This window comes from Trichoplusia ni, chromosome 1 (assembly GCF_003590095.1).
Source record: "Trichoplusia ni isolate ovarian cell line Hi5 chromosome 1, tn1, whole genome shotgun sequence".
Lineage (NCBI taxonomy): Eukaryota > Metazoa > Arthropoda > Insecta > Lepidoptera > Noctuidae > Trichoplusia > Trichoplusia ni.
In genome coordinates, this window is record NC_039478.1 from 14421007 (window position 1) to 14448861 (window position 27855).

At 35.8% G+C, this 27855-nt stretch overlaps 7 protein-coding genes across 9 annotated transcripts; 4 read left to right on the plus strand and 3 right to left on the minus strand.

The window, feature by feature from the left end:
- Positions 1-28: 28 nt before the first annotated feature.
- On the plus strand, positions 29-8173 carry LOC113496795 (PH domain-containing protein DDB_G0275795). Of its 3 annotated transcripts, none has more exons than XM_026876130.1 (5): positions 29-962; positions 3794-4184; positions 5656-5815; positions 6325-6482; positions 6572-8173. In XM_026876130.1, exons 2-5 carry the CDS (start codon positions 3799-3801, stop codon positions 8160-8162), a joined length of 2295 nt encoding a protein of 764 aa, XP_026731931.1. In that variant the 5' UTR covers positions 29-962; positions 3794-3798; the 3' UTR covers positions 8163-8173. The 3 variants fall into 3 exon arrangements, with proteins under 3 accessions (XP_026731931.1, XP_026731941.1, XP_026731921.1); XM_026876140.1 differs by lacking the exon at positions 29-962 and adding an exon at positions 1119-1957; XM_026876120.1 differs by lacking the exon at positions 29-962 and adding an exon at positions 2924-3649.
- Positions 8174-8318: 145 nt separating this feature from the next.
- LOC113496808 lies at positions 8319-10042 on the plus strand. Its single transcript, XM_026876151.1, has 4 exons — positions 8319-8475; positions 8554-8795; positions 8931-9085; positions 9272-10042. The coding sequence occupies exons 1-4, from the start codon at positions 8335-8337 to the stop codon at positions 9490-9492; spliced, it is 759 nt and encodes a 252-aa protein (XP_026731952.1). The 5' UTR covers positions 8319-8334; the 3' UTR covers positions 9493-10042.
- A 652-nt stretch (positions 10043-10694) lies between these two features.
- On the minus strand, positions 10695-15107 carry LOC113496811 (uncharacterized protein DDB_G0286299-like). Its single transcript, XM_026876165.1, has 5 exons — positions 14769-15107; positions 14027-14521; positions 13096-13236; positions 12761-12860; positions 10695-12436 (listed from the first exon to the last, which is right to left on the minus strand). Exons 1-5 carry the CDS (start codon positions 14958-14960, stop codon positions 12375-12377), a joined length of 990 nt encoding a protein of 329 aa, XP_026731966.1. The 5' UTR covers positions 14961-15107; the 3' UTR covers positions 10695-12374.
- A 341-nt stretch (positions 15108-15448) lies between these two features.
- Positions 15449-16300, plus strand: LOC113496818 (uncharacterized protein C7orf50 homolog). Its single transcript, XM_026876179.1, has one exon. The coding sequence runs from the start codon at positions 15552-15554 to the stop codon at positions 16281-16283; it is 732 nt and encodes a 243-aa protein (XP_026731980.1). The 5' UTR covers positions 15449-15551; the 3' UTR covers positions 16284-16300.
- LOC113496825 (thioredoxin, mitochondrial) lies at positions 16291-17217 on the minus strand. Its single transcript, XM_026876189.1, has 2 exons — positions 16909-17217; positions 16291-16642 (listed from the first exon to the last, which is right to left on the minus strand). Exons 1-2 carry the CDS (start codon positions 17094-17096, stop codon positions 16378-16380), a joined length of 453 nt encoding a protein of 150 aa, XP_026731990.1. The 5' UTR covers positions 17097-17217; the 3' UTR covers positions 16291-16377.
- Positions 17218-18278: 1061 nt separating this feature from the next.
- Positions 18279-24905, plus strand: LOC113496841 (eukaryotic translation initiation factor 3 subunit L). Its single transcript, XM_026876212.1, has 10 exons — positions 18279-18411; positions 18532-18630; positions 18731-18895; positions 22593-22816; positions 22901-23033; positions 23247-23387; positions 23574-23861; positions 23972-24157; positions 24317-24550; positions 24718-24905. The coding sequence occupies exons 1-10, from the start codon at positions 18385-18387 to the stop codon at positions 24850-24852; spliced, it is 1632 nt and encodes a 543-aa protein (XP_026732013.1). The 5' UTR covers positions 18279-18384; the 3' UTR covers positions 24853-24905.
- LOC113496834 (pentatricopeptide repeat-containing protein 1, mitochondrial) lies at positions 24897-27676 on the minus strand. Its single transcript, XM_026876201.1, has 4 exons — positions 25891-27676; positions 25600-25772; positions 25240-25411; positions 24897-25146 (listed from the first exon to the last, which is right to left on the minus strand). Exons 1-4 carry the CDS (start codon positions 27358-27360, stop codon positions 24913-24915), a joined length of 2049 nt encoding a protein of 682 aa, XP_026732002.1. The 5' UTR covers positions 27361-27676; the 3' UTR covers positions 24897-24912.
- Between the last annotated feature and the right edge of the window lie 179 nt (positions 27677-27855).

Genomic DNA, 27855 nt, shown 5'->3' on the forward strand with positions numbered 1-27855 from the left:
TTAAGTGAATATTAAGTATCAACTTTCAAGCAAACAGAAGGTAGATTCTGTATTTATAATTGAACTACACAAAAAATATCAAGTGTGAGCGCTCCAATCTTCGTAATAGAATCGCCCCACATAGCGCTATTCGCGTCACTTTATGGCCTGAAATGCAAATACAAGAAAAATGCCACGACTCGTCGCGAGCACGTGAAACAAACGTTACCATGACAATAATATCGACCGGCGGCTTTTCCGAGGCTTTCCCTGAAATTCTCATTCGCGTGTCGCCTTCTGAAACAATAAGGCACCAATGTCTAGACACCTATTTTGATACTAGCGGACCCTTACAATATCGTATTTGTACTGCTGTTCATGCTTTCGTACGTGCATGTCGCTACCGTTAATTTAAAAAAAAAGCTGTATAGTTGGCGACTGGATCGTGTCGGTAGTGCGAGTCCAGCAGCCGTGGACAATGAGTGCACAAGCGAAGCGAAACGAGACGAGCGGCCGCCGGCGGCCATGCGCGAGCCTCCGTTTTTAAAAAGCACTCATTAGCCGGTGCACTGTAACTGCGCCGCGGTTGGAGCAAACGCAACGTGTGTGCAATACGGGGCATTAGAAAGTGTAATGAATATCGTGGTGCGATGCTGTCAGTGAGCAAGCCGGCGTCGCTAGTCCAGCAGAAGAAGCAGCAGTGGGCGCGGGAGAGAGGTGCGTACAGCGTAGTGGTGCGTGAGCGCGTGTCGCTGCTCCCGGGCCGGCGCTGGCCGCCAGCTGTCCGCCGCCGCGGCACTGTCCGCGCTCCCGCCGGCGCCGCTCCGCGTCTCGGACCTGGTGCATGCTCACATTTGCATCACGCTCATTTCATGTTTCGCAACTCATTCACGGTCGTGGTTTTATCAAGGAGATTTACTAGCATTCGCGACTTTATGTCATGTTAGTTTAAATAGTTATTTTGGATTGCGACCCCAAAAACGGTACGTACACACAAACCTCTTAAAAAAAACAGTTTCCTCATATAATTACCTTCATTTCCTAATTATTCTAAGCTTGCATGGGTACGCTATCCCAGCTAACGTACTAAATTATTTACTTTTACTGTACTAAACTATAATTAGTAAAAGTATTGCAGTTTGTTCATAATATGAATCGATTAGTTGATAAGGTTCTCACGATATCTTCTTAGATATTTATCTGTATCATGGTTTTTATCTGATTCTGTGACAACTCACAGAAAGTGATTTCATATCCAACTCGCTCCGCAGTAATGATCATTTAATTTTAAATGGATATTATGCTTATACTTACTATGAAAAAGAGAGTAGGTGCCCGAATTAAGTATTATCTAATAGAATATTCTTACGTAGTACTTTCCACTTATCAGCAAAAATGAGGTAGGTACTTATTGTAAAGTGAGTTACTAAGTAGGACATTTTGCCCTGCTATTAATATCATTTGAACTCATTTCTTTACCTACTTGAAAATAAAAAGTATAAACTTATTAGGTGCCTGCGTCCACTTAGTATTATATTCTTTCAACAATATTCTGTACTTACTCATTTTAGATCACGCTATGTTATTTAGGTTTATGATTGAACGAGTAATTAAAATGGGCGGCAATTGCCTTAAAGCTGGGTCAACATTAAAATTGAACAATATTTCTTAGTTTAAGAAACTCTTGCGTAAAGTACAGTCAAGTACCCGGTGGTAAAACAGTGTACTGGGTAGTACTCATGTCGCAATACAGCACACCTCTAATTAGGTTGCAAATAGGGTTCCGCCGCCAGGAAGTACTTCAATTTGTGACAGCGGAACTGTCGTCAATTGTTTCCTCCCCATTTAAACGACAAGAGAACGTTACCGAACTACAATAGTTGAACAAAACAATTGATATTGACAATGTCGGGGCCAGCGATGGAGCAATCAGCTTTCAAGGTTGACGGAAGCAATGAACTTTAAGCTTTCCATTTAGGTATGTGTATTTGATAAAGCAACATGCCTAGGCCTTTTAATTTTTAATTGAAATCACCTCCACTTCGCAATCAATTGTTAAATTTGTTCTTTCTATTGATTTCTTATCCAATGTCGGCCTTAAATGTTTCTGCTTATGCTTCAACATTCACTGCAGTGATGTCTGCAATTATACCTAGGTGTAATCAAAGTTTGACTTTGTCTAATTATCACACACCTAGCCAACTTACAATCGAAATCGCTTTTTACTTTTTCTCACTTACATGCCCGTGTGTTTTATAAGTGTGATACATGAAAGAATTACAGTTTCTATCTACATTGGACAGGTTAGCGTTAAATAATGTAACACTCACCGCTCGTTAATACCTAGAGACGGTCTGCGGTTCAAGAGAGCGTGACGGCTCAAACAAAATATACCATTAGTAGCTAGAACACTTGTTTTTATTTACTATCCGTTATTTGTCTTCGTTACCTGACAGCCGCTCATTGAATCTGAAAATAGAAAACGAAATTACTCGATTCAAAAATCAAAATAAACAATTCGAATCGATAACAGCTGTAATCGGTCTGTCGTTATTAAATTGGTAGTGAAATATTCAGGCCGTGACAAAACAACTGCTACATTTCACTTTTCAGTAAGGTTCAACGCTTTACTACAGCCTACGTGACCCACATCCTTGACCAAATGCTTTTGGATGCCTCCGGTACACACAACTCACCTAGTCACATAAATTCTTGATGTTTCCCCCCGTTTCCGACAGATATGTTTTGCCGGCCGTAATTAATATTTCATTGCTATTACAAGTCACGGGGGGTATGTATGTATACAGCAATACTCCCCACGGCCCACATAGACCTCTTTAATAATGTCACGTTAGTTAAACTTTGCACTTGCTTTTAATTAAAGTAAACTAGTCTTTACTTTTTCTTTGTTACAGAAATAGCACACAACAAATTTCCTTATAGCATTACTTTCATTTGTTACCCAACAAAAAAACTTGCGTGTTGTGTTGTGTGATAAAATCGCGACAAAATAAAATAATGTTCAACCTACATTCATTCCCGTTTGTAGACCGCCACCGCTATCGGTAATGGGTCTATTGGAGTAAATAGTGTACGCACCAGAACAATGCCATTGTTTCATATATTACCAACGTTACACGAACAAATGAAAGCGATCTTCAATGCAATACGTATCAAGTTGTTTACGCAACATGAACATTAAATATCTTAAAACCTCGGAAGTAAATTACTTTATCTGTGCATCTACATATTATAATGTAAATGAAACGGATGCTTACCCTAACGACTACCGAGATCATTATTTTCTTCCATGTAGTCATTAGAGCTCATAACAAACACGAAAATCATCAAAACCTTTTAAATAAGCCTTCGCTGGTATTAACTATAAAGCAATACATTTGTCTTACTTATTGCACTAATAAAATTTAAAAATATCAAAGCCTTTCAATGGTCGCGTGTTCTTTGTAGTAAAATAAAAGCTGAGGTGGTTTACAACACTTGTACACTATAACATTATATTATGCAGCTCGCATGAATGACTTACCGTTTTCTTTTCAGCCTGCGCTATCGATAAAACTTAAAACCCTTTGTACATAAAGGGGAAGGTTTTTCTTTATCAATCCCGAATGAAAAAATATAGTTAATTCAGAGACGACTGTTGTCATGGAAGGTAGTTACAGACCGTTCTTGACGATAAAATAGAAATAGTGTATTACAGTGGTAGTTTTAGTGTTCTGTTCTATGCGTATATTATTATGTTATGTTTGAGCAATAATGTGAGGACGTTTAGAATCATGCTATCCTATCGTTTCAGAGGAAATGTCCCACCTTTACCTGCCCTGGGGCTCCGGTGAGCGATACACGAATCGTTTGCAAGTGCGAAATCAATTTGCCAGTACGTTGGAATTGCACAAACAGTCCTCTTACGAGTACCAAGAACAAGGGCAACGCCAACGAAGCCCAAGTTTGCCGCCGATACATAATATCGAAGAAAGAAATACTAAGGATGATAGAAGGAACGTCCTTAACCGAAACATTCCTAGTGCGAAAAGGTTTGCGTTCTATGATGAAGACTGTGAAGGAGACACGTCCGGATACGGAAGCGAGACTGTCAACCACATGAACAGGAGTGGACAGCACCGGACGCTGCAAGGCGCCGACCGCAGCCCCGTCGTGGCCTGGCAGCAAGAAGGTAAAGACGACAGGTGAGGACAACCTTCAAACAGCAGCAATAAAAATAACTCTTTGCATTGCGTTTAAACGGCTTCTGTGACAGAACGATATTATGCATTTCGCGATGTTTTCATTATTTTAAAGGACGTCGTCACGCGTCCATGTGTCCGTGAAATAAAAGGCGATACAATTCGTTTAATTCGATAGTTATCAAGTTTATTCCTTTGGAACAGTAACATATTCAAAACGGATCTTCTTATACCGAGCGGATATTAAGGAAGACCTTAAAACATAGTTGAAAAATATTTACTGGGTACGTAATTAATTACTGTTATCATAATTACCTAAAAAAAGGTTTATAATAATTCCAATGATACTTAATAAGTAGAGCATGCAAAGAAGGCAGTGTTTTCAACAGAAATAAGAAGGACGTATAATATGAAAGTAAAAATTAGCGTGATGTTTTACTCATATGTAAATTCGATTCATTGTTCATATGTTTAAAAAAAAACTATCTGTATTTTCCCTAACCAGAGTTATCTACCGATTCAGTAGTATCTAGTCAGTATTACCCAAATACTGAATACTCAATAAAGAGTATGGACAAGCCTTATAAACCGTAGCCCGCCAGCACTAGCGGATATCAGTGACACTGCTTGCAAAGTGTTTTAGTGTCGTTTTTTTAAATATTATCGGTTCCCCCTATAGTCATATCACCGGCTCAAATAGTCTTCGTCTTGTAACTACTTGTACCTTTTTTTAGTAAAAGCACCACGCTTCGTAGTGTGAACAATAAGTGAAATCGATATTCCGTTAGGTATTCCGTCGCTGCTCATTATCTTCGATTCTTTAATAATACTAGATTCCAGTCTCACTTTAACATGATATTGTTCCAAGAAATGGTTGAATGCAATACAACGAATTTTATTTTTTTATAGATATAATATAGGGGTATCATCAACCTTAACTTTCCCAACTATGTCGGAGACGCTTTCGAATATAGAGTGTCAGCTCCTGGTTTTCTTTTTCGGAAGTCGTAACGTGACCACTGTCTATTGGCTTCTTGTTTCATTTGCAGGCTATTCTTGACCCTACATAATCTTTTTTACCCTATCCCTTAACTACTCCCAGAATGAGGGAAAAAGCATTTCCCTCATTCTGGGAGTGTCGTAGGTACCAGCGATGGAAGAGTTCTATGTTCCTCTATCGACAAACAAAAATATGCCTTGGCCTCCCGCAATTAGCACATAATGCTCGATCCCGCTCCTGAAGTTAACCTCCGACCGTTCGAGGTAGACGTTTGATCCCATCCATCATGTCTTGCCTCTGATCCGCGCTCCTCCGTCTAAACTAGTTGATCCAGCGAATTTCGTTCTGCCAGGTTGCTTTATTGAACCTCAACTATTCAAGACGCCTCCCAAAGATATACAAATAATCATTTAAGTCGGTCAAGCCGTTTCTGAAGAAGAAGATGCAAATTAACACGAAATTATTTATTTCAAGGAATAGGTTATCGAGTGACGCTAAATCAGCAGCATCGGAGGGTGCCTGGTCATCGCGCAGTCCTCGCTCGTCTGAGGAGGGACGTCTGCGCTGGGGAGACCGAGGTGTCGCCACTGGTCGCCTCTGGGAACCCACTGCGCCTAATGCTAGGCTGCCGCAGGTAATTTTGGCAAATGGAACAAACCTCACTGCCTAGGTATCTACAGAGATAAATTTTCGCAAATTGTATTGTGTACCGTCTGATGGTACGATTTCTTTTGAAATTTAATTGCACGATAGCCAAAAGTAAGTATAGTATCACAGTGTTGAGCAGAGTCAGGCAAATATTATCTAAAATAGATAAATAAAACGGTGATGTCCTAAAGAGTAGAGGTGAAAAGTTTATTGGCTCTCCTGCTAGTAATAGTTAAGGGAACGGAAGTCATTAAATATTATAACGCATAACTATAATCATTTGTTTCAACTCACCCTTCTATTAAAAGATTGATAAATAAATATCATTATACTTTAGACTGCAGGGGGTGAAAATCTGTGCAGCCTTGCAATTATTTAGTTTACGTGTTTGGTAGCGATTAGACAATGTTAACTTCAACCTTCAGTCTCTATAACTAATGATCTCAATAATAGTGTTACGGCTGTAGTTATTATAATGTGATTGTTATTCTTTAGATGGCAAACCAAAAGAAGGGAACGCCTTCGTGGGTAGAACGTGGATTAAATATGATTGAAAACGCAGCTGAAGTTCTTGTAATCGACCAGAGAAGTTCTAGCAACAGCACCGGAATAGACTGTGATAGATCATCGTGCAACGGTAGCGATGAGGGAAGGTAAGCCTAATAAGCAACGGAATTGTGCCGCTTAAAAGTAGATGTGGTATGGTTCGTTAAAGATCTTTAATAACTTTAAATCTTTCCAGAACATTTTTAAGAGGTCAGAATGTCCCTATAGAGCCAGAAATCAAGGCTCAGCGGGAAAACAAACGCTTGAAAGCTCTAGAATTGCAATCTGCTATATTAAGTCAGTTAGAGGACAGAGAGAAACGCCGACAAGAAGAGAGGGAACGACAATTAAAAGAAGAAAGGTTAGAGGAATTACGCATACAAAGACAACAAGAAGAGGACAGGCAAAGACTTGAAGATGAAAGAAGGAAACTAGAAGAGAAACAGTTGATGGAACAGAAAAAACTAGAGACCTTGAAAAAAGCCTTGGAGGATGCCGAGAGAAAAGCCAAACAAGATAAAGAAAAGAGGTTTACTTATCACAAAAGGAATTCAAACACTAATTTAAGTCAAGACGCTAAGCCAAAAATGGAAGAAGCAATAACTCAACCCGTAGCGGAAGCAACACCCCGTGTTGAAGTAGCCAGTCCCACTAAGACAAGTAGAACTTACGACATTCATTCTGCAAAAAGTCTTAAAAGAGAATGTAACTCCCAACAGACAACGGAGTTTAATTCTCCGAGGTCAGTCGGAAATGGTCATTTGAATTTGTTCATACATAGCGTTCCTCCACTAGCTCTAACAGACGGGCAATTTAACATTGTGCCAATCGGGATCAATAGCAATAATGAAATTGTGAACACGCAGCCAAATAATATACAACTAGCAGTTTTAGTTCCTCAAAATGTGGCCAATAATTTATACAGCGTGTCATTAAATTCTTTGAACAACACGAATGAATTGACGGATATCGGCAAGTTATTGACACCAAATAGATATCGCACCTTAAGAATGAAAGACGCATCAACTCAAACAGATTCAATATTTAAAGCTACAACTGATAAAATAATAGAAACTGATGAACCCGAAAGATATATTGATAAAGATTATCCCAACATTGACGAAAATGCTCCACAGGATAGTCATCACAATACACTTAAGAAAGATAGACGTTTTCGATCCGAGGAAAGGTATAAAAAAGATTTAGAAAATCGACCTAAATGGGGAGTCAACCGGCCAGCAGCTCAATACAAAAAACAAAGTGAGAAAGATCCATTTTACAGTCAAAAAAGAAAAATGAGGCAAAAATATAGACCTCAAGCAAGACAGTATTTATCACATTCTAGTGAAGATAGCCGGTCTCCCAGTCCGCCGACTAGATCCGAAAAAACTATTGAGAGCGGCACGAAACACCGGAACTCGTTAAGTCAATCCTATTGGAGGAGTAAACGGTCCAGTCAGGATCTAACCAAAACAAACAATGTTTCTGAAAACAATTTACAGCCCGATTTAAATCCCTTAGGATCGTTAACTATCAACGAAATTACAGAACATAAAAAGTCGCCCAAAACGTCTCCACTGAAAAGAATGACTTTATCACAGAAGTTTATTAACGATAAATACGGAAATAGAAAATTGTGGATAGACGACGTGAACGAAAAGAATAGTAAAGCTAATTTGTATGATGTTGAAAACAGGAAGAAAATTATAGACCAAATCAATACTGCCAAAAGAGAACTTTATGAAAAACATGAAGATCAAGAAAATTTAGTAAAGCACAAATTTTAGGTTTAGATTTCCTTGCGGAAATAACAACACAGTAAAGCTAGTCATGCTGCACGTAGTAAAAAATAGGTTACTTACGAGATACTATCGATCCAACGGTTCCTAACGAGCACTTAGCAAAGTTGGATCGATATTCCATAGTATTCGGTTAGCTGTACAGTCACACTCTGCTAATATGTCTAAGATAGACGATTTATTCGATAAAAAGAAAGATGAGGCTCCTATGTTGGACTTATCTAAAACTGTGATTAATACTGCAGAAGAATATAGAGCAGTGTTAGATAAAGTGCCGGACTTTAAAACACGACCAGAAAAGGTAACTGTTGATCTTAAACCTGTAGATTGTCACTGTAAACAGTTATATTTTTGAATTTGGACTTTATAACTTTGATAGGTAAGAGCCGAGGACGTAAAAATAAAAGAAGACAATAAAACTAAAACGTCTCGGAAAGAAATAAAAGCCTACGAGACATTGGGAACAAGAGGATATGAAGAGAAACATTTTACTTTTATGGATCCCATCCCAGTGGAAATGCGCGGGCTGAAGTTTGAAGAGTTGTGTATAGTACCCATTGAGTGGCGGATGCTTACTTCTATCAGACCGAAAGCTAAAATGGACGAAGAATACTTCAACAGGTACTCAATTGACATTAACATTTTTGCACTAAAATAAACCCTTACACAACTTGGTCTTCATTTATTTATTTAAACAAGTATTTAGTTCATATCGTCATAGTCAACTAGACCTCATAATCAATATAATTTTTTCAGACTTGTAGAACTAGGCAAATCCGAGCTCAAAACAAAAGCAAAGGATAAAAGAGATTATGCTAAAAACACTATGTTCCGAAAAACGAAAAACCGGTCGGGAGTGACCGAGACTAGGATAATATCCTGCGCAGAGTGCGGAGAGGAATATTGTAATGGTGAGTACACATTACTTAAGAACCTTCTTACAACTGCAAATACGTACTATGTGAGGTTTAAGGCCAAGATTGCCTACTACTCTCCAAAGCAAGAAACAAATCAGATGCCTTTGCGGACACCGACGCCTTTCAGGTGCACGTACTTAGGAATTAAAAGCCAATCTTGTATGATATATCTTATTCCAGGTAAAATGTGTGCAATAACAAACTACGACATGTTCGCTCGTCTGAAAGTGGAAGTTGAGACAAAAGCATCGCGGGCCCAAGCAGCGCCAACACAAGGCGGCGGGAAAATGAAGAAACTTCGTCGACGGCCGCGACGCAAGCCGCGGAGCAAGAGCGCAGCGCCAGAAACAAACAAGGCACAAGTTAATAAATCAGGGGCCAAGAGCGACTCAGAACTCTAATATAGATTAATTACCTTTTATTAAACTGGGACCTGGGACCACAAAAAAAAACAACATTATAAAAGAAAGTTCCTACAGGACCAGCTTACAAAACCTCATTTTCGAATAAATTTTACGTATTAAGACTAAAAAGTTATACGATTCGTGCATAACTAATAACAGCGCACAATCTCGATACTACAAATAAAAATACTTTTTCCTCTTTCCTAAAGCTTTCCAATTGTATATTCGATACCTAGAATTAATAATATTATCAAATTGGATATCCCATAATTGTAAGGTATTTTAAAGTTTGAGTAGATGCTACGATAAGTCACGGCTCATGTCTGTAACGGATGCAGTAGACCGCACGTCAATAGTAGCATTTAAACATAGTCTTTATTCCAAAGCACTAAGATAGATTTTCGTAATTCATTGCTACAACTGACGTGCGGTCAAGCGTATGTAATAATAAATTTCTTAAGCCACACTTATTATAAGATATTGTGTAATTTATACCTACTGAGAATCTCAATTTTGTATTGCAATTTATTATACGGTTATTATGTGATCAGCATTTTTTTTAATATCCAGCTTGGGTGTAAATCTTAGCTTAGGCTAGCCTTTTAATTGTTATGAGTATTTTAACGGAAAACAGAAAAATAATAACAATTATATCAATATCACTCTTTATTGATTTTAAAAAAATATTTATATTACACATTCATTATATTAATTACTTTAGAGCCTATAAAACAACAACATTATCAAGATACAATGTCTCTATGCGTTGGCATTATCCGCACCTGGCTCGCGCTGGCGGGAACCCGTCACTACAAACTACTATGAATATGAAGCCAAAAATATATTTTACATCATTATACCTAGTATCGATATACGAATTTAATTCATCTTCGACAGTTCACTAGATGATAAATTCTTATAAACGTAGGCCCTAAGTACTGAATTAGACTTAAAGGGAAATCAAAGATATGAAACCACAACTGGATAACTTCTCCTACTCAATATGCTTAATCATAGAACAAAAAACATGGTAAAATTCAAAAGTGCTATCAAAGATAAGTCATATTTAAGTCCTATTAATAACTAATGCAACAAGAAATACTACAGACCCTTGCCCTGGCACTAGTAGATATCACAAAGTAATATCAAGAACATATATAAATTATTTATAGGAGTAAGAGAAAGATCAAATCAAGATATTTTGGCGAGATTAGAAGGTATACGTACTTTCACTCAAATACACATCGGCATTAGCAATGGAAGAACTTGGCTGTCAGCCAATAAATATAATTCACAGCCGATGTCAGACAATAGTATTGTATAGGTCTATCATTTACGTGTACATAGATTTTGTCAACATCATCAGCAATAACTAAATTCAATGTTCATTCTCACATTTTAACCTATTATTTAATATTATAATAAATAATTTGCATTCAGAGACGTTTCCAAATTTTAGAGTTGATGATTGTTTATCGGCGCTACACTAGAATTATTCTTAAAACTAAGATTACAAAATAGGAATCTGCAATTAAACAGTAGTTGTTACAATCGTAACTTATGAAGGCTGCATGTAGGTATTTTACAATATAATAATAACTTTAATCTTAGCAACATGGATATGTAGTATCAATTCAATTATTATATGTAAGGTTATAAGATTCAGGTAGTTTGTGCAAAGCTTCATAATAAGCACAAAGCGTCCGGACGGAAAATATCCACAAGTTTATCTAGATGTGCATATCAACAGAATATAGATTTAAAGTTACGAATTACGCTACTCCAATCAAAACGTAAAACCAATTCAATATTTAAAGTTAATATTTAAGACATTACGACGTAAAACTTCATATTTACTCGTATTGGTCCAAGTTCAGGTCTCATCACATGTATTTTGTCATGGGTAAATCACAACACCAATTATTGACACAAAACAATAAGTTGATGAACAACTTAACAACAACTAAAGAGTATGATGTTAATAAACTATTTGAATATTATCAACGGCTGAATTATAATGTTCTAAGTATTAGGTAAGGATGAAATGCACAAATATGGAATGAAAGGAGGAAAAAGACTTATTACTACAAGCACCAGAAGATCTCAAATGTATTATTACTGGAAATTCAACTCTACAGCTAGTATAGGGCTATATCGGTATAGTGCATACGGAAACTAGATAAAATACGCGCACGATTGAAATAAGGTAATCACAATTGAAATAATAAAAAGAAATTATGCTTATTTATGTCATTTTTATTAGCATAAGTATTGTATTCCTTGAAAGAAAAACCTTTCAAAGAATAAAGACTAAGTATAGTTTGACTAAGGTTCACACTTAGTCGGAAAGACAACATCGCGCGCGCATGTGTTACCTATTTTTTGAAATGAATAAAAGTCCAGTTTTCGCTGTTTCGTTCTTTACGTAAGGACTAAATAAATAATACGCAAAACATATTGCAGATTCCCAAAATTCACATTAAAGTTCTCGAAATACATAATGAATTATTATGACTCATAAAAAATATTATGCTCTATTATTGAAAACAATAATTAAATTATTATGAAAAACAAGTCAACGAGCTAAATGTACAATAAAATATGAAACTAAAAACATGGACGAAAGTTAACTGAATGTGTAAGAAAGTTAAGGTAATAAAACTTAATTAAAAACAACTTTCACACCCTGTAAAACTACAACCCTGAACTGAGTGGTAAAATTTTGACATTGCACTGAGTTTTTATGAATGGCAACACTAGTAGCATATCCTCTTTGAGTATGTTTGCAGAGCAGGTAGATAATTTTATCAGGTGTGAGTGGCATTGAGCTAGCAACAGGGCAGATCGCCCAGCTGGACCCTGTCTCTATGGTTCATCCCTCACTGGTCTTTGCGAGCCTTCTTTTTGCTCTTTTTCGACACCTTAGCGTCGGTCCAAGTATCTGTAAATACGAAGATTTTTTTACTAATATAGTTTTGGTATTTCTTAGAATAACCTAATATCCTTCATTATTTGGTAAAAAATATGTTTGATTAATTAAACATTAATACAATTTTTAATTGAAATATTAACTGACTATGTTGATTTCATATTTGTAATTTTTATCATCAAGGATAACTAACATTTACAGGAACTTTTTTTTTTAATTTTTAACGAGTTTCGAATCTTTTATAGAAACCTATTTTCAATAAATTATTAATTTAAATTTATTTTCGTAAAAGTTACTTCTATTACAATAATTTTCGCATATTCAGTAAGTACCTACCACCAAGTTCATCAAAGACTGGTGTGTTTTGGTCCTGCTTCTCAGAGTCAGAGTTGTCCTTCTCCACTGGTTCTGGCTTCACACTCTTAGCCGCAGCAGGCTGTAACAAAAACAAATAACCCTTTAGCTTTAACTGGCAATGTAAAAGAATGAGAGATAGGTCCATGATTTTTGAGTGTTACTACAACAACACCAACAACATAGCTAATATATTCGGACAAAGTTTCTTTTAGCAAGTGTTTATGTATATTATGTGAGATAGACGCAACAACATTATACACACCAAGTTAATTCAGCCTAACTATAAAGAAGTCAATATTGAATCCAAATCTTACCTCAGCTTTCTTCTTAATCTGTTTTTCCTTATTTTCCTTTTTCTTGTTGCTTCTGAGATCCTTCACATCAGTCAGCTCCTCAACATCAGCGGATTCTTCATCCTCAATGCTGCCAAGGGCAACTTGCTCACGACGTTCTGCCTAGTTAGTTAATGTAAGTATTGTTAGTTAAATCTGTGGAAGGTCTTGAGATTTTATATCTAAAATACCGTGTATGGTTTTCGGCATATGACTTTTTATATATACTTACTCAAGTCTATAGAGATATATAAACAAGACCTAAATGGGCACATAGCACTGCAGCAGAATACTGTAGCTTTCCGCATTTCTACTTTGTTTTTTCAAACTAGTCTAGTCTAAATTATTGTGATATCTATGTGCATTAAAATTTCAATATTAAATATCAAATATGACTTTAATGTTTATTCCATAATTAAAAAATATATATATTAATAATTAATAATTAATCAAGTAAATTAGTCTTTGAATACAAAAAAGTTAACTTAGTTGAATGTTTGGTCTTCATTCTTATTACTAACTTTGATTAAAGACTACCTTTGACCTACTGTGATACATTTACATTATTACATAATTTTCTCTGTTAATTTTTATCTCTTTCCCACATGGTTTGATAGGTAACATGTGCTGTACTCCCTTCACCTTAACACATTTCAAAATTTAGTTACACTTTCACAGGTGATTTTGAAATACACCACTTATCATTTGAAAACGAAAAAGTCTCTAATTAGCATTATCATTTTTTATAAATATTTGTAGTGAAAGTTTTGGAAGCCACATTATGGCAAATATAAATACAACAGAAGGTTAAATAGTTAAGGAAAACATGGACAGGCATGTGTGCTGTACAGTATTATAGAAAGTGTCTCGAAGTGGGAGCTGAAAAAGGCGGCACAACAAAAACTAAAATTACCTCCTTGAGTACTCTCTGAACTTCTTCAATCTGAGCTTGTAAAGCACGGGCTGCATCTTCATCGACTTGGGGGCCCACAGCACTGACTACCTTGATGGACTCCTCCACAGGCTCCTCTATGGGGCGAGCAGCTTCCACATCAGCATCCTTCACTTTCTTACTCTTCTTAGCAGGGCTTTCCTTCTTCTTTTCCTTTTCCTCTACCGGTTTCTTTTCCTTTTTCTTGTCACTCTTCTTTGGAACCTCTTGCCAGCCGCCATCATCAAAGTCAGCAGGCTTCTCAAGCTCTACAACAGTCTTGCCCTTCTTGGTCTTTTTAGCATCACCTGCTCCTCCCTCTTTCTTCAGAGGTTTCGGCTCAGCTGGTCTCTCCTTTGGCTTAGGCTTCTCAACATCTTTAACCTTTTCCTCCTTTTTCTCCTTAGTGGGAGACTTTTTGGAGACTTCGGACTTTGTCTTCACATCATCAGTGACAGTACGGTTGGGTGAAGACTTCTGATTAACATGAAAAGGAATATACGTCTCGTTAAAAATTTTAATCACAGCTAACATAAAACACAAAATCATTAATTAGAACATACAAGATTCAAATAAAATATTACACTTAAAGATAGGTATAATATTTGTTGTTTCAATTGTAAAACTCCCGGTAATATACGAGCATATGCTTAAAGGTTAAAAATAAAATGAGCACGCATAGATGACAACGGCGGGAGCGCATAACATATTGTTTTGGACTCACCTTGTCCTTCTTTTTGTTCTTCTTATTGGACGATTTTCTGTCGTCTAAGACTAGAGGCAGCTTATCGAACTGCGGCTGTTCTGCTGAGCGGAACCCGAATACGAATACGAGGGCTGCGCATACTAATACAACAGCCACAGCCGCAGCAGTGAACATAAACTGCGTGTTAGACACTTGACTTAAAATTTCCATCTTAAGTCTCTAAATCAAAAATCACCCAAAATTTATAGTTCACATATAAAGTTGTCGATAAGGTATGATAATGTTGAACAAATTAATTCCAAAGTGATAAAAGCAGACACGGAGACATGATGACGCGGCTGTGACGTGCCAAAAAATTGCGATTTATAATTCACTGTGTTACCATTTGGCACCTGCTATCATAATTAAAATAATTTTGTGAAGATAATAATATGTGAACAAGAATAATATTAGAAAATTAAACCCTTATTTGTTTGAAAGCTAAAAACTGTAGGTAACGTTGTTCGCATATTATCACATCATTTTATAATTTTCATATAAATTCCTTTTACCTTTTTTTTTCAAAATATTATTTGAAATAGACATCAACAATATCAAAACAATAATTTGGCTTACATTAAATCTCAAGTCAACTAACCTTTCCATATAAAACCTCAGTACAGTAACACTAAATTAATATTGATTTAAAAAAATGTGGCTGTCAAAATGTCATTCTACTTGACAATAACAAACAAGCTATAACCTTACAAACAACCTAACCTCAAATCAAAATTTAGAAGTATTTTTATTACAAGTTTTAAGATGGTTAATAATAAGAAGAAGAATAAAAACAAGAAGAAAAACAAAAAGCAGTCATTGGATGCAAGCAATACCGATGAGCATCCAAAGCAGGCGCCAAAAGATGCCACAGAAGATAATGCAGAAGAGCATGGCGGAAAAACAGATCACAAACGCGTAACAGGCGCCACAAAACGACAACATGGTGACGATAATGATTCTGATATTGACGAAAAACCCCAGAAGAAGAAAAAGAAAAAGCAAGTTGTAGCACCAGAGACATCAGATAAAAAAGGAAAAAAATCCATTCGACAAATAAAGAGAGAAAAGTTTGTGAAACGCCAGGCTGAGGCTCAGGCTTTGGCGAAGGATCATCTTAAAGGGCAATGTCTCAATTATCTCTCTCAATGGAAACATGATAGACCGAACTGGAAGTTCATGAAAGCAAAACAAGTGTGGATATACAAAAACAAATTTTCGCCACATTTATTGCCTGATTCATCGTGGCCTCTGTTTCTGGAATATTTTGAATCTGCAAAAGGAAACATTCGGAATATGTTATTAGATGATGCAAAGAAAGTTATAAAACAAATGGACGAGTGGACTGAATCCCAAAATGGAGATAATCAAAATAAAGATGCTGATGAAGATGATGATGATGAAGAAAATTCTTCTGATGACACTCCTAAAACTAAAAAGCCTGATGAAAAAGTGTATAAACGAGCTAGGGATTTAATACAGTGTCTGGAAGAATAAAAAAATGTTTTTTTTTTCTTTTGCAATTTATTAAATATCAACTACATATATCTGAAGCAATAACAATCATGTAATCAGTACTAAAAATAACATCTTAGACTTGAATTTCTTGCTTAGTTTCATCAGATGACAACTGCTCAATCCATTTGCGAAGCTTATCAGTATCTTGCAAGCCAACCAATCGATTTTGCACTTTTCCATTCTTTATAGCCACCAGGACAGGAACGGAGCTTACCTCATAGTCTAAAGCTAAATCGGTTTGCTCATCAATGTCTACTTTGGCAAGCACAACTTTTCCCTTGTTCTCAGAAATTATTGTTTCAAGACGTGGTGTCAGAAGCCGGCAAGGGTTGCACCAACTGTGAAACAATATAAATGTTGTCATACATACATCATGCATATGATAAAAAAAAAGAATGAAAGGCAGCAGTTATCATTTCAATATTAAGACTATAAAATATTTGGTAGTAATAAATAAGGCTATTTCATTCGTGCAAAGTCCACTGGCTAAGGATTATAATATGGAAGATAACTTGCAGTTGATGTAATAGACTAAATTAATTATGAAACATCATTTATAAATTCTGGTATTTTTGTTAAATGTAAAATCATGAAAGATACTCACGTAGCAAAGAAATCGACGACGACTGGTACTTTGCTGTTGATGACTTTGTCTTTGAAGTCATCTGTACTCTGAATTTTTACAATATCATATTTGACTGCAGAAACAGATAGATTCCTTACAGCGAACTGAGGTGATTTCAATAAGTTCGCATTGCGGGCACACAAGTTAACAATGCTTTTTGTAAACATATTTGTGAATTATTACGTCTTTATTGCTATGTAAGCGAATTAGACAATGAGGAAGGAAAAGACTCCTGCGTTTTTTGAAAACGTCAGTGAATAGAATAAATAGAAGAATTCTTGACAGTTCGCGGATAAAAGTGACACTGACAACCAAAGTTTGCTGTTTCGAGTAGATGAAGGTTGTCTGATTAGAAAAAGTGTCTAATTAAAAAAAGGACTCTGATTTTATTTTAAATGGGACGTAATACTAAAAAAAGAAACAGTTTCGAGAGCTTTGTAAAACATTTAGTAGGTTTTTACAACCAGTTCCCGAAGGTTCTATAAATTATTAAATATGAATTTATTGTTTTTATTAATTTATTTTTATTTTTTTAACTTGTTTGCTATCATACGAGATGGTAAAAATATTATTTAGCTTTTTTATTTTCTATTTGTTTTAAAAAATATATATATTGATCACTATAAAAAAAACCGGATGGTACAGAAGCTATAAAAACGTGACGTCAAACTCAAAACGGACTTCCGTTGCACTGTCGTCCAGTTACACTTAAAAATGTTTTACTTCAAAAAGAGCTCATTTGCATACTTGAGTTTAGCTGCCATATAACATAGCTGAACTCAATTCTACTGAATGGCAAACGAGCTCTTGGCAAAAGCAACCACACACTAGGTTTTAGAGCGTATCTGCGCATTATTGAATTTCAAATGCGATTAGTAAGCCTAAATCCTAAAATACTGCGCTTCTCATCCTAAAATACAAACTCCACGAGCGACCCAAAGGTGAGGGTTGGAAGAATACACGGACATGTCTAAGAGATTTATTTTTATTTGAGAACGAAGCCGAAAGCAGTCCTCTATCTATTTGAAAACTGTGGTTGTTTGATTATTATTTTAAGCTTTTAGTCCTCCCAGTACTATAAATAAATAAATAAATTATTTGTTTCATCGACCAATAGCTCTCTGAAGATTTTTCGGTGCATCTTGCTATTTCTTTATCTTTTCTTGCTTGAAGAGAGACTATTTGGTGAAGATGCAAAGTTTTAGGAAACTAGATAACATTCATTTAATTTTAAAAAGCAGTATTATTCTCAGCAACGATGGTCGATGGTGCGATTTTGAAATTGGTCATTGCCATTAAAGAATGCTATCACAGAAGACTTAAAATTATCTGTAGAAAGTAGCAACTCTTTCCGAACTGTCAAATCTGCAAAGGCGACGGACGGCGTTGTTCCGTAGACAGATTTCTCTAAAATAAATGCTGGTTCTTTCGCTGTTGGAATAAAAATCTATCAAAATGTATTCTAGTGATGATTATAATGAGGTACATATTGATTTAGCTTTAATTGTTTAAGTTTGTGTAGTGTAACAAGTTCATAACCTATTCGTAGAAACGTAAGCATATAAGTTTCGTTGCAATATCTTTTTTTTCTTATAATTGCAGGGAGGGTACGAATCCTATGGTGATTATGAGCCCCACACAGGAGATCCCCAATATGACCTGGAGTACGACAGATCTTCATACTACAAAATGCCTGATATGGTAAAATCTACTTCTATGAATCCTGTTTCTCACACAGAATCCAGTTTATTTTATTAGTACGTCATGATCAACATAATGTATGTTTATCATTATGTTTCAGGTTAAGAAATTCCTTGTTTATTTCCGCAATATGATAAATGAGGGAGTAACATACGAGATTCTGAATCTGTATGAGAATACCTTCCCAAAGTTAACTGAACAGTATTTTGAGAATACTCCATGGCCCGACGAAAATGAGGTGTCCCCCATTGTTGATAATGATCATGTAAGTACTAATCAAGGTTTTATCTAACATATTTGCCTAATTGCCTACTACAACGGAGAGGCTGCATGGATTGAATGTTATTCATCAAAACATGCAAGGCCTCTCCGGCAAAGAATTAGAATTAAGTTTATTTATTGAAAATCACGATGTTCAGGTGTTATGTTTAACTGAACACTGGTTAAGAGACTTTGAGGTGGCGGTATTTAATAGCGTCCATTATTCCATACAGAGTGCGTTTGTAAGAAAGAGTGCTATTCGCGGAGGGTCACTGATTATTGTTTCAAACGAAATTAAATGTAAAGAACGTCCTGACATTGTCAACCTTTCTGTCGAACGCTCTATTGAACTGTCCTGTGTAGAACTAGAGCAATACATTATTATTTGTGTGTACAGACCCCCTTCAAGTGATTTTAATTTATTTGAATCTGTTATGGAAGATTCACTATCGAAAGTTAAATGTAATAATAAACAAGTTATAGTTTGTGGGGATTTCAATGTTAATATTTTAGAATTAGCTCCATTTACTATCCGACTTCTGAATTTGTTCAAGTCGTTTAATTTAGATAACCTTTTTTGCGAACCAACCAGGTTTACGGCCTCTTCCGCAACTTGCATAGATAATATATTTAGTAGTTGTAAAGCAAATAAAACATTACTATTAACTGATATTACTTCTGACCATTGCGGCCAACTTGCTAGTTTTTCCCAGTTACTTCATAATAAAACTGTTAAGGTGGTCAGTAGGCCTTACACAGCGCATCGTTGTTCGCGCTTCAAAAACAACATCAAGTCAAAATTACGGCCATCACTTTTGGACTCGATTAACCCAAATGAGGCTTATGAATCAGTTTTTAATGTAGTTAAAAGCGAGTTTGAAACAATTTTTAAGTGTAAAACTAGGCAAGTCAAGTGCAGTTCTGCTGCCTCGTTTAATCAATGGGCCACTACTGGTATATACAAAAGTCGAAGTAGGTTGTATGAGTTATATGGCATGAAAACATATAAATTTGACGCAGATTTTGTAAATTATGTTAGAAATTATTCTAAAATTTTTAAAAAGGTTTGTAACTCTGCTAAATCTAACTATATCAGCGAAAAAATTAAAAACTCTGTAAATAAAGTAAAAGCCACGTGGAATATTATCAATCAAGAAACTGGTAAGGCTACGAAACGCGATAATAACTTCGAGATTTTATCCAATAATGAACTAGTTACTGAAGCTAAAGAAATCGCCTCTATATTCAATAACTTTTTCGCAGATATACCATTAACAACAACGAGATCTTTAAAATCATCATCACTTGACGCGGAAAAACTATTACGTAATTGCGTGCCCAGTTGTGATTCTACTTTTAGTTTCGAATATGTGACTCCATTAGATATAACCAATGTTTTTAAATCACTCAGTCAAAAGAAAACCGAAGATCTTTGGGGTTTTTCTGTAAAACTCCTAGGTAATATAATAAACATTGTAGCACCCTCCTTAGCTGTTATCTTTAATAAATGCGTAGACGTAGGTGTCTTCCCGGACTTGATGAAACACAGTAAAGTCATACCGTTATTTAAGGCAGGCAGTAAATGTGACGTTGGTAATTTTAGACCGATTTCAATTTTACCTGCATTCAGTAAGATTTTTGAAAAATTGATATTAAAACAACTACTACATTATTTTAATCACAAGACCCTCTTGCATAGCGAGCAATACGGTTTTACAAAGGGACGTTCAACTACCGACGCGGGTGTAGCTTTACTGAAACACATCTACGATGCTTGGGAGAACTCTCAGAACGCTATTGGCGTTTTCTGTGACCTTTCAAAAGCATTTGATTGCGTCCGGCATGACACATTATTATGCAAACTCGGATATTACGGTATCAAAAATAGGTCACTGGATTTAATTAATTCCTATTTGAGTGATAGGGTCCAATGTGTAGATGTAAATGGTAGTAAGTCCACCGGACTACCTGTGAAACTAGGGGTACCCCAGGGTTCAATACTCGGCCCATTTTTATTTTTAGTATATATTAATGACTTACCATTCTTTTTAAAAGGCATATGTGACGTTGTGCTCTTTGCAGACGATACTTCCTTAATATTTAAAGTTAACAGAAACAGAAATGACTTTAACGAAGTAAATAGTGCACTTACTCGGGTCACACATTGGTTTTCAGTTAATAATTTAGTTTTGAATGCCAAAAAAACCAAATGTATTAAATTTGCGATGCCTAATGTTAAGAATCTTGGGCCAAATATTGTTATAAATAATGAAGTACTAGAGACTGTAGAGTCAACGGTTTTTCTCGGCGTTACAGTTGATGCAAAATTAAAATGGACGGCGCATATTGCATACCTAGCAAATAAACTCAGCTCTGCGGCTTATGCGGTTAGAAAAGTTAGGCAGATTACTGACGTGGACACAGCTCGTCTTGTTTATTTTAGCTATTTCCACAGCGTTATGTCCTATGGCATACTTTTGTGGGGTAGGGCAGCAGATATCGAATCGATATCTGTCTTACAAAAGCGAGCTGTCAGATCCATTTACCAACTAGGCTCTAGAGTTTCTCTTAGGGAGCGGTTTAAAGAGATAGGCATTTTAACGGTAGCATCCCAATTTATTTTAGATAATATACTACTGATACGAAAAAACCTTCACTTATACTCCAAAAATAGTGATATTCATAGTATAAATACACGAAATAAACATAAGTTAATTGGTACATCGCACCGGTTACACAGGGTACACAATTCATTTGTGGGACTTGGTGTTCGCCTCTACAATAAACTGCCTCTCACTTTATTGGAATTGCCTTTTAACTCATTTAAAACAACGGTTAAAGATAAACTGTGCAAGAAGGCTTACTATACAATCAATGATTATTTAAATGATAAAAATAGTTGGTCGCCGTGATTTGCACAGGACGGTTTAGTGTGGATTAATGTCTGACGTGTATTTGTGTAATTTGATAGACATACTCTATGTGTGTAACATTGTGTTACCTATTTTGTTTTATTTTTAGTATAATTATACGCATGCACGTATATATTATTTATTATAAATTTTGACATGTATAATTTATTAATTATAAAATTGAATGACGTAGCAATTTATGCCGCCTCCGTGTTTAGGGCTATGCCAGGTAAATCAACGTTTGGGGTATTTCTTTCAGTCTTATTTTATTTTATTAGCCGGCAGCAGATACGTCATGCTCCCTAAGTCGTCACTGCCTGCGGTGGCGTCTTGGGTCGGGTCACCTCCTTCCCTCTAATATGGCGAGGGAGGTGATGGCTGACCCTTGCGTCATACTCGTGAACGGGTGCTGCTTGCGGTGGCTGGTCGGTCTGCTGACCTTGGCCTTAGTACTTAAAGTTTAATTTCGTATAGGTTTATATACAGCGACCTCAAACTTTTGTTTGTTTGGCATGGCACCTGCACACTTATTTTTGTTATTGTTCTGTACAATTATAATATTTTTTGTAAACGGAATGACAGCGTGCTGCTGGGGAGTTTGTTGCGCCGTTTCTTCTCTCACAGCAAAAGCACTTAGGAAGCGGTGAAGGGTGGGCGAAACTGGGTGCTGTCCAATGTAAATGACCTTCAAAAAGTGCTACTTAGTAGCCTAATTTGAATAAATGAATTTTGATTTTGATTTTGATTTTGAATGAGGATTTTTATATTAATGGCCAAACAAATTTTCAGGTATTTATGATTTTGTATAAAGAATTATACTACCGTGATATTTATGCGCGTGTACCTGGTGGCCCCAAACCAGAACAAAGGTTCCACTCATTTTATAACTACTGTGACCTTTTCAACTACATCTTGTCTGCTGAGACACCAGTGCCGTTGGAGTTGCCTGACCAATGGCTGTGGGAACTAATTGATGAGTTTGTGTACCAGTTCCAATCATTTGCCCAGTACAGGTATAAAATTATTAATTAAACATTATAGTGCATGGTTTCAATCTGCAGTGTATAGTAACTATTTTTTTATTTTTTTTTATTTAGGTCACGTACATCCAAGTTGAGTCCTGCTGAGATTGATGCACTTAACACTGAAAATAAGGCATGGAATGTACTCTGCATTCTTAATGTGTTGCACTCTCTGGTGGATAAGTCTAACATCAAACGCCAGCTTGAGGTTAGTATATTTATTTTGAAGTATTACAAGGATTGGAAGTATGTATTTCATTTATTTTTAATAAATAATTGATTGTCATAAACAATTTATAACATTTTTTATCTGAATGGCTTTGCAGTAGTCAGACAAATAGGGTGTTTCATATTAAATTCATAAAAATTAAACAAATACCTCAACTTAGATGTTGTTACAAGTGATTAAAATGATTTCTAGGTGTATGCTGCTGGTGGCGACCCCGACTCGGTTGCGGGAGAATTCGGACGTCACTCCCTCTACAAGATGTTGGGCTACTTCTCTCTAGTGGGTCTCCTCCGCCTACACTCTTTGCTTGGTGATTATTACCAGGCCATCAAGGTGAGACAAATATCATACACAAATGTACAAAAAAATATATCTAATAACAAAGTTAAGAATTTGTGAGGCAGATTCATAATTATTTGATAACATCATTGTCAATTAATTGTAAAGGAAGTTTTAAATTCTAATATAAACATAGTCTAATATAACATTTTCATAATATTATCTTTAAAAATATTTCAGGTCTTAGAAAACATTGAGCTTCACAAGAAGTCTCAATACTCGCATGTGCCTGCATGCCAGATCTCCACTTCGTACTATGTGGGATTCGCTTACATGATGATGCGTCGTTACGCCGATGCTATTCGCACTCTTTCGTCGGCGCTGCTCTACATGCAACGCACCAAACAACTGTTCTCGTCGCGTTCTTACCAGAATGATCAGATTAATAAGCAGACTGAGCAAATGTACCATCTGTTGGCAATTTGCTTAGTCCTTCACCCACAATGTGTTGATGAGTCCATCCAGCAGGTAAGTCACTTAAATTAACGTTTTTTCTAAAAATGTGATAGATATAAGGGTTTTGTTTACAGAACTTATCATTCACAATGGTTATAATATAATTTAATTGTATTGTATAGGTTCTACGTGAGAAGAATTATCACGAGAAGATGTTCAAGATGCAATATGGGGATCTGGGAGAATTCGAAAGCTGCTTTACTTTCGCCTGCCCGAAATTCCTGTCTCCTTGCCCGCCGCCAATTGAACCTGGCTCCAACTACGGACGTGATGCTGTTAAACACCAGACCCAGGTGTTCATGGATGAGGTTAGTTCATGTTAAAAAATGTTTATATGTTTAGTACAATAATTTTTCTTAAATTTTTATAGATGGTCAACTACCTTCAATTTCAAATGAAATAACTGTATCTAGAGTACTTAGTAACTATCACACGTAGGTATTAAAGTGCGTAAAATCTTATTACAGGTCCGTCAGCAAAAGATGCTGCCAACAATCCGTTCATACTTGAAGCTTTACACCACCTTACCCTTGGCTAAGCTGGCTGCCTTCATGTCGGCTGCTCGAGGCGGAGACAGGGACGCGGCTAGGGAACACGCGGCCCTCGCGATCCACCTGCTGTGCTTCAAGCACAAAATGAAGAATGTTGTATGGTCCAAGGGACCAAGTGGTCTTGATGGAAAGTTCCAGAGTGGATCAGAGGTAATTTTTAACTGACCACACTATATTTGAGCTTCTTTAAGTATTGCGCAAAGGACGAATCACGAACGTCTGGTTTATTAAAAAGGGATTGTCAGTTTAAAAGTAAGTCTACACTACAAGTTAAGATTAAATAGAATTAGATTAACCTATTAACTTATTTATTTCAGTTGGACTTCTACATTGACAATGACATGATTCACATTGCTGACACGAAGGTGGCTCATCGCTTCGGCGACTTCTTCATCCGTAAACTCCTCAAGTTTGAAGAGCTGAACCGTAAACTCCATCATATTAAAATCTAATAATATACATGCCTGCACTGTAACTGTATAAATAAAGTTACACATATTTGTAATCTGTCTTTAATTTACAATCTTAGGTGTGTATTTTACATATTTTTTATGTTTCTTATAAAACCTTTTTGGCTCTTTGATTTGCACACTGTCCCGCTGCACTGTCTCTGGAAACTTTTGTCTAAATTGCTGCCAAGGATGTTCTGGTTTCAATGCTTCTTCAACATTTGTTTCTTTTAACCATGTACTATAGAACTTGGCGAAAATTTCAAAAGCTTTCTTAAATACAGCTGAGGCATTATTCTGTGGAAATTTAACACATTATGTTACTAGTAAGACATATCAGACAATCTGTGTTTGATTGTAATTTTCACTTATTGTTTTGTGCATACATACCTCTTTGAGATTTCTGATACAACGGTCATTAAAATTTTCCAGGTGCTTTAAAAACGTAGCATTTACTTTTATATTTTCTTTTTTTACTACATTCATAATGTATAACACATAGCCAAAGTTAGCACTTGCGGTTCCATTTCTTAACAGGGTTCCCAGAATTTCAATGTTTACTCTGTAAAATAAGTTTTAAATAGTTTTCATAGTAATTATATTGTTCATTATTTGAACTTATACCTTGACAGAACTAATATTATTCAAAGCAAATAAGAAGTGAAAATCTAACACATTCGATTATGAAACAAAAAGTGGTTATATATATGAATTTTAACGCATAATTTTATTGTAATTAAGATTACATACTTGAGTTGTTTGTCCGCCATTTCACTGAGGAGTTTTTCTGCGCTTTCTTTGGTTTTGCATGTCATGGCCAACACCCCATAAGTCATTATATTCAATTTTAGTTTTAACTTTTTTGAATGTGGATACCGTTTCTTTCGGTACTCTATTTCGTCATTTATGTAATCTTTTACACTCTGCAATAGTAACACAAATATTAAAATAAATGTAGTCCAAATTTTATACAGTTAATTTAAAAATCTTAATTTGCATAACAGAACATTGAGAGCATGTCTTTTTCTTTTAAATACTTACAACAGCAGCATCATAATCAGATCTCAAACACCGTTTCTTTATGAGCATGTTGTAGAAATCAATATCAGCTTTAATCTCTAGAGCTTTCATACTTTTTAGTAATTTTTCTTCAGCTTCCGTAGTATTATCTAATAGTGGTAATATTTGTGTAAATGTCTTAATATCTGGTTTCACAGAATATGTACTCATCTCCTTTAGAAAGTCATCTTGGCCACCAATCACTGCAAACTTATCCTGTACGGTTTGAACTTCTTGTAGTGCAGTTACTTGCTCCATATTTAACACTTTAGACAGTAAGTTAGGTACAGATCTCTCATTTGTGTCAATTTTGGTAAGTTTGTTCACAAATTCTATTTGTACATTTTGCTTCTCTTGTATCATTAATTCATTCAATGCATTTTTAGAATTGTTAAGCTTATCAGTATCTTTGTTTATTTTAAGTATATCTTCAGGTGGTTCAATCAATAATTGGGCTTCTGGTACATTTATTAATTCATTAGACTCTATCAGTTTTATTTGACTCCTTCTTTTACTTTGTATTAGCATCTGAGATTGGATAGTGTTAATTAGTTCCTCTATATCACTTTTACTTCCTAGATTACAGTCTTTTACACATTTCAACATTAAATTAAAAGTATAAATGTTAGGTTTCTCTTTCATTAATAACATTTTTCTCCACACAAGTAGAGCATGTCGTAAACCATTTTGTTTATCTGAAATACAGGCATGAAACAAATGATTTAGAGTATGCACTCTGACTTTTATCTTCTTTAAAATCATTTCATCAACAATTTGAAAAGCTGTGGCTATGTCGCCACACCTGCCAAAGGCTTTTATCATGGCATTATAATTTGTTATGTTGGGTTCTATTCCTTTTTCAATCATGAGTTCTCTTAAATGCTTAGCATTTTTCAAACCATCTACTGGCCAAGGACTGTTTGCACAAGCACTGAATAGACAAGTATATGTATCACCAGTCGGTTTAAGAGCCCGCCTTTTCATTTCATTAAACAATTTAAATGCTTTTTTAGTGTAGCCGACATCTGCACATGCTCCAATCAGAATATTATAAATATAGTTTTCAGGTTTTACTTTGTCTTCTTTCAACATTCTTACTTCTAAAACATCAATTGCCTCTTTAAGTCTCCTATACTTTAAATACTGCTTAATTATATCCGCATATTGTTTGGTAGTCAGCTTCTGAGATCGTACTGGTACGTTTTGCAAAAAATCTTGTTCCTGTTTATCTCCTGCATCCTCTATTTCTTCAGAAAAGGTATAAGTTGATTTTGATAGAGTACCAAAGTTATCTTGATCCTCTAAATAAACTAAGTTATCTTCTGTTTTGAATTCCTTTGGTTTCGGAAGTTTTATTTCTTCTGGCAAAGTAACGGATGTTGTAATATAACTATGGCGAATTACACTCGACCGTCTAATGAGTCCCAACAGTTTGGTGCACCGTAAAGCCATGTTACAACTAACTGAATATTTATTTATTAAAAATTAATATTATTTTTTAAATTCTTAACCTCCAAATACCACTTGTCTAAATGACATTGACAGTGACTAGTTTAGTTGACTAGACTTGGGTTAAGGCGTAACCGCACGCAATCGTTCGTCGCTCGTTTACAGAGACAAACCCGATAACATTACCCTATTTTTTAAATTTCTAAATTTCCCGCGACTCGAAAAGTCGCACACAGTCGCTCGTCACTCGATACCTGGCGCGGCCTCATGGAGTCGCTCGTCGCTCCTTTCCAGCGACAAATATGATCACGTGACTCCATTTTTAAATTTCCCGCGACTCGAAAAGTCCCTGCCTCATGGCTCATGGAGTCGAGCGACCCCATTTTAAATTTCCCGAAAAACAAAACATTTATATCTATAATCTAATTGTGAACTGGCTATTATGTAGAAACAAGTATGATTTTTTAAAAGTTTCATAATTACATTTAGACTTCATAA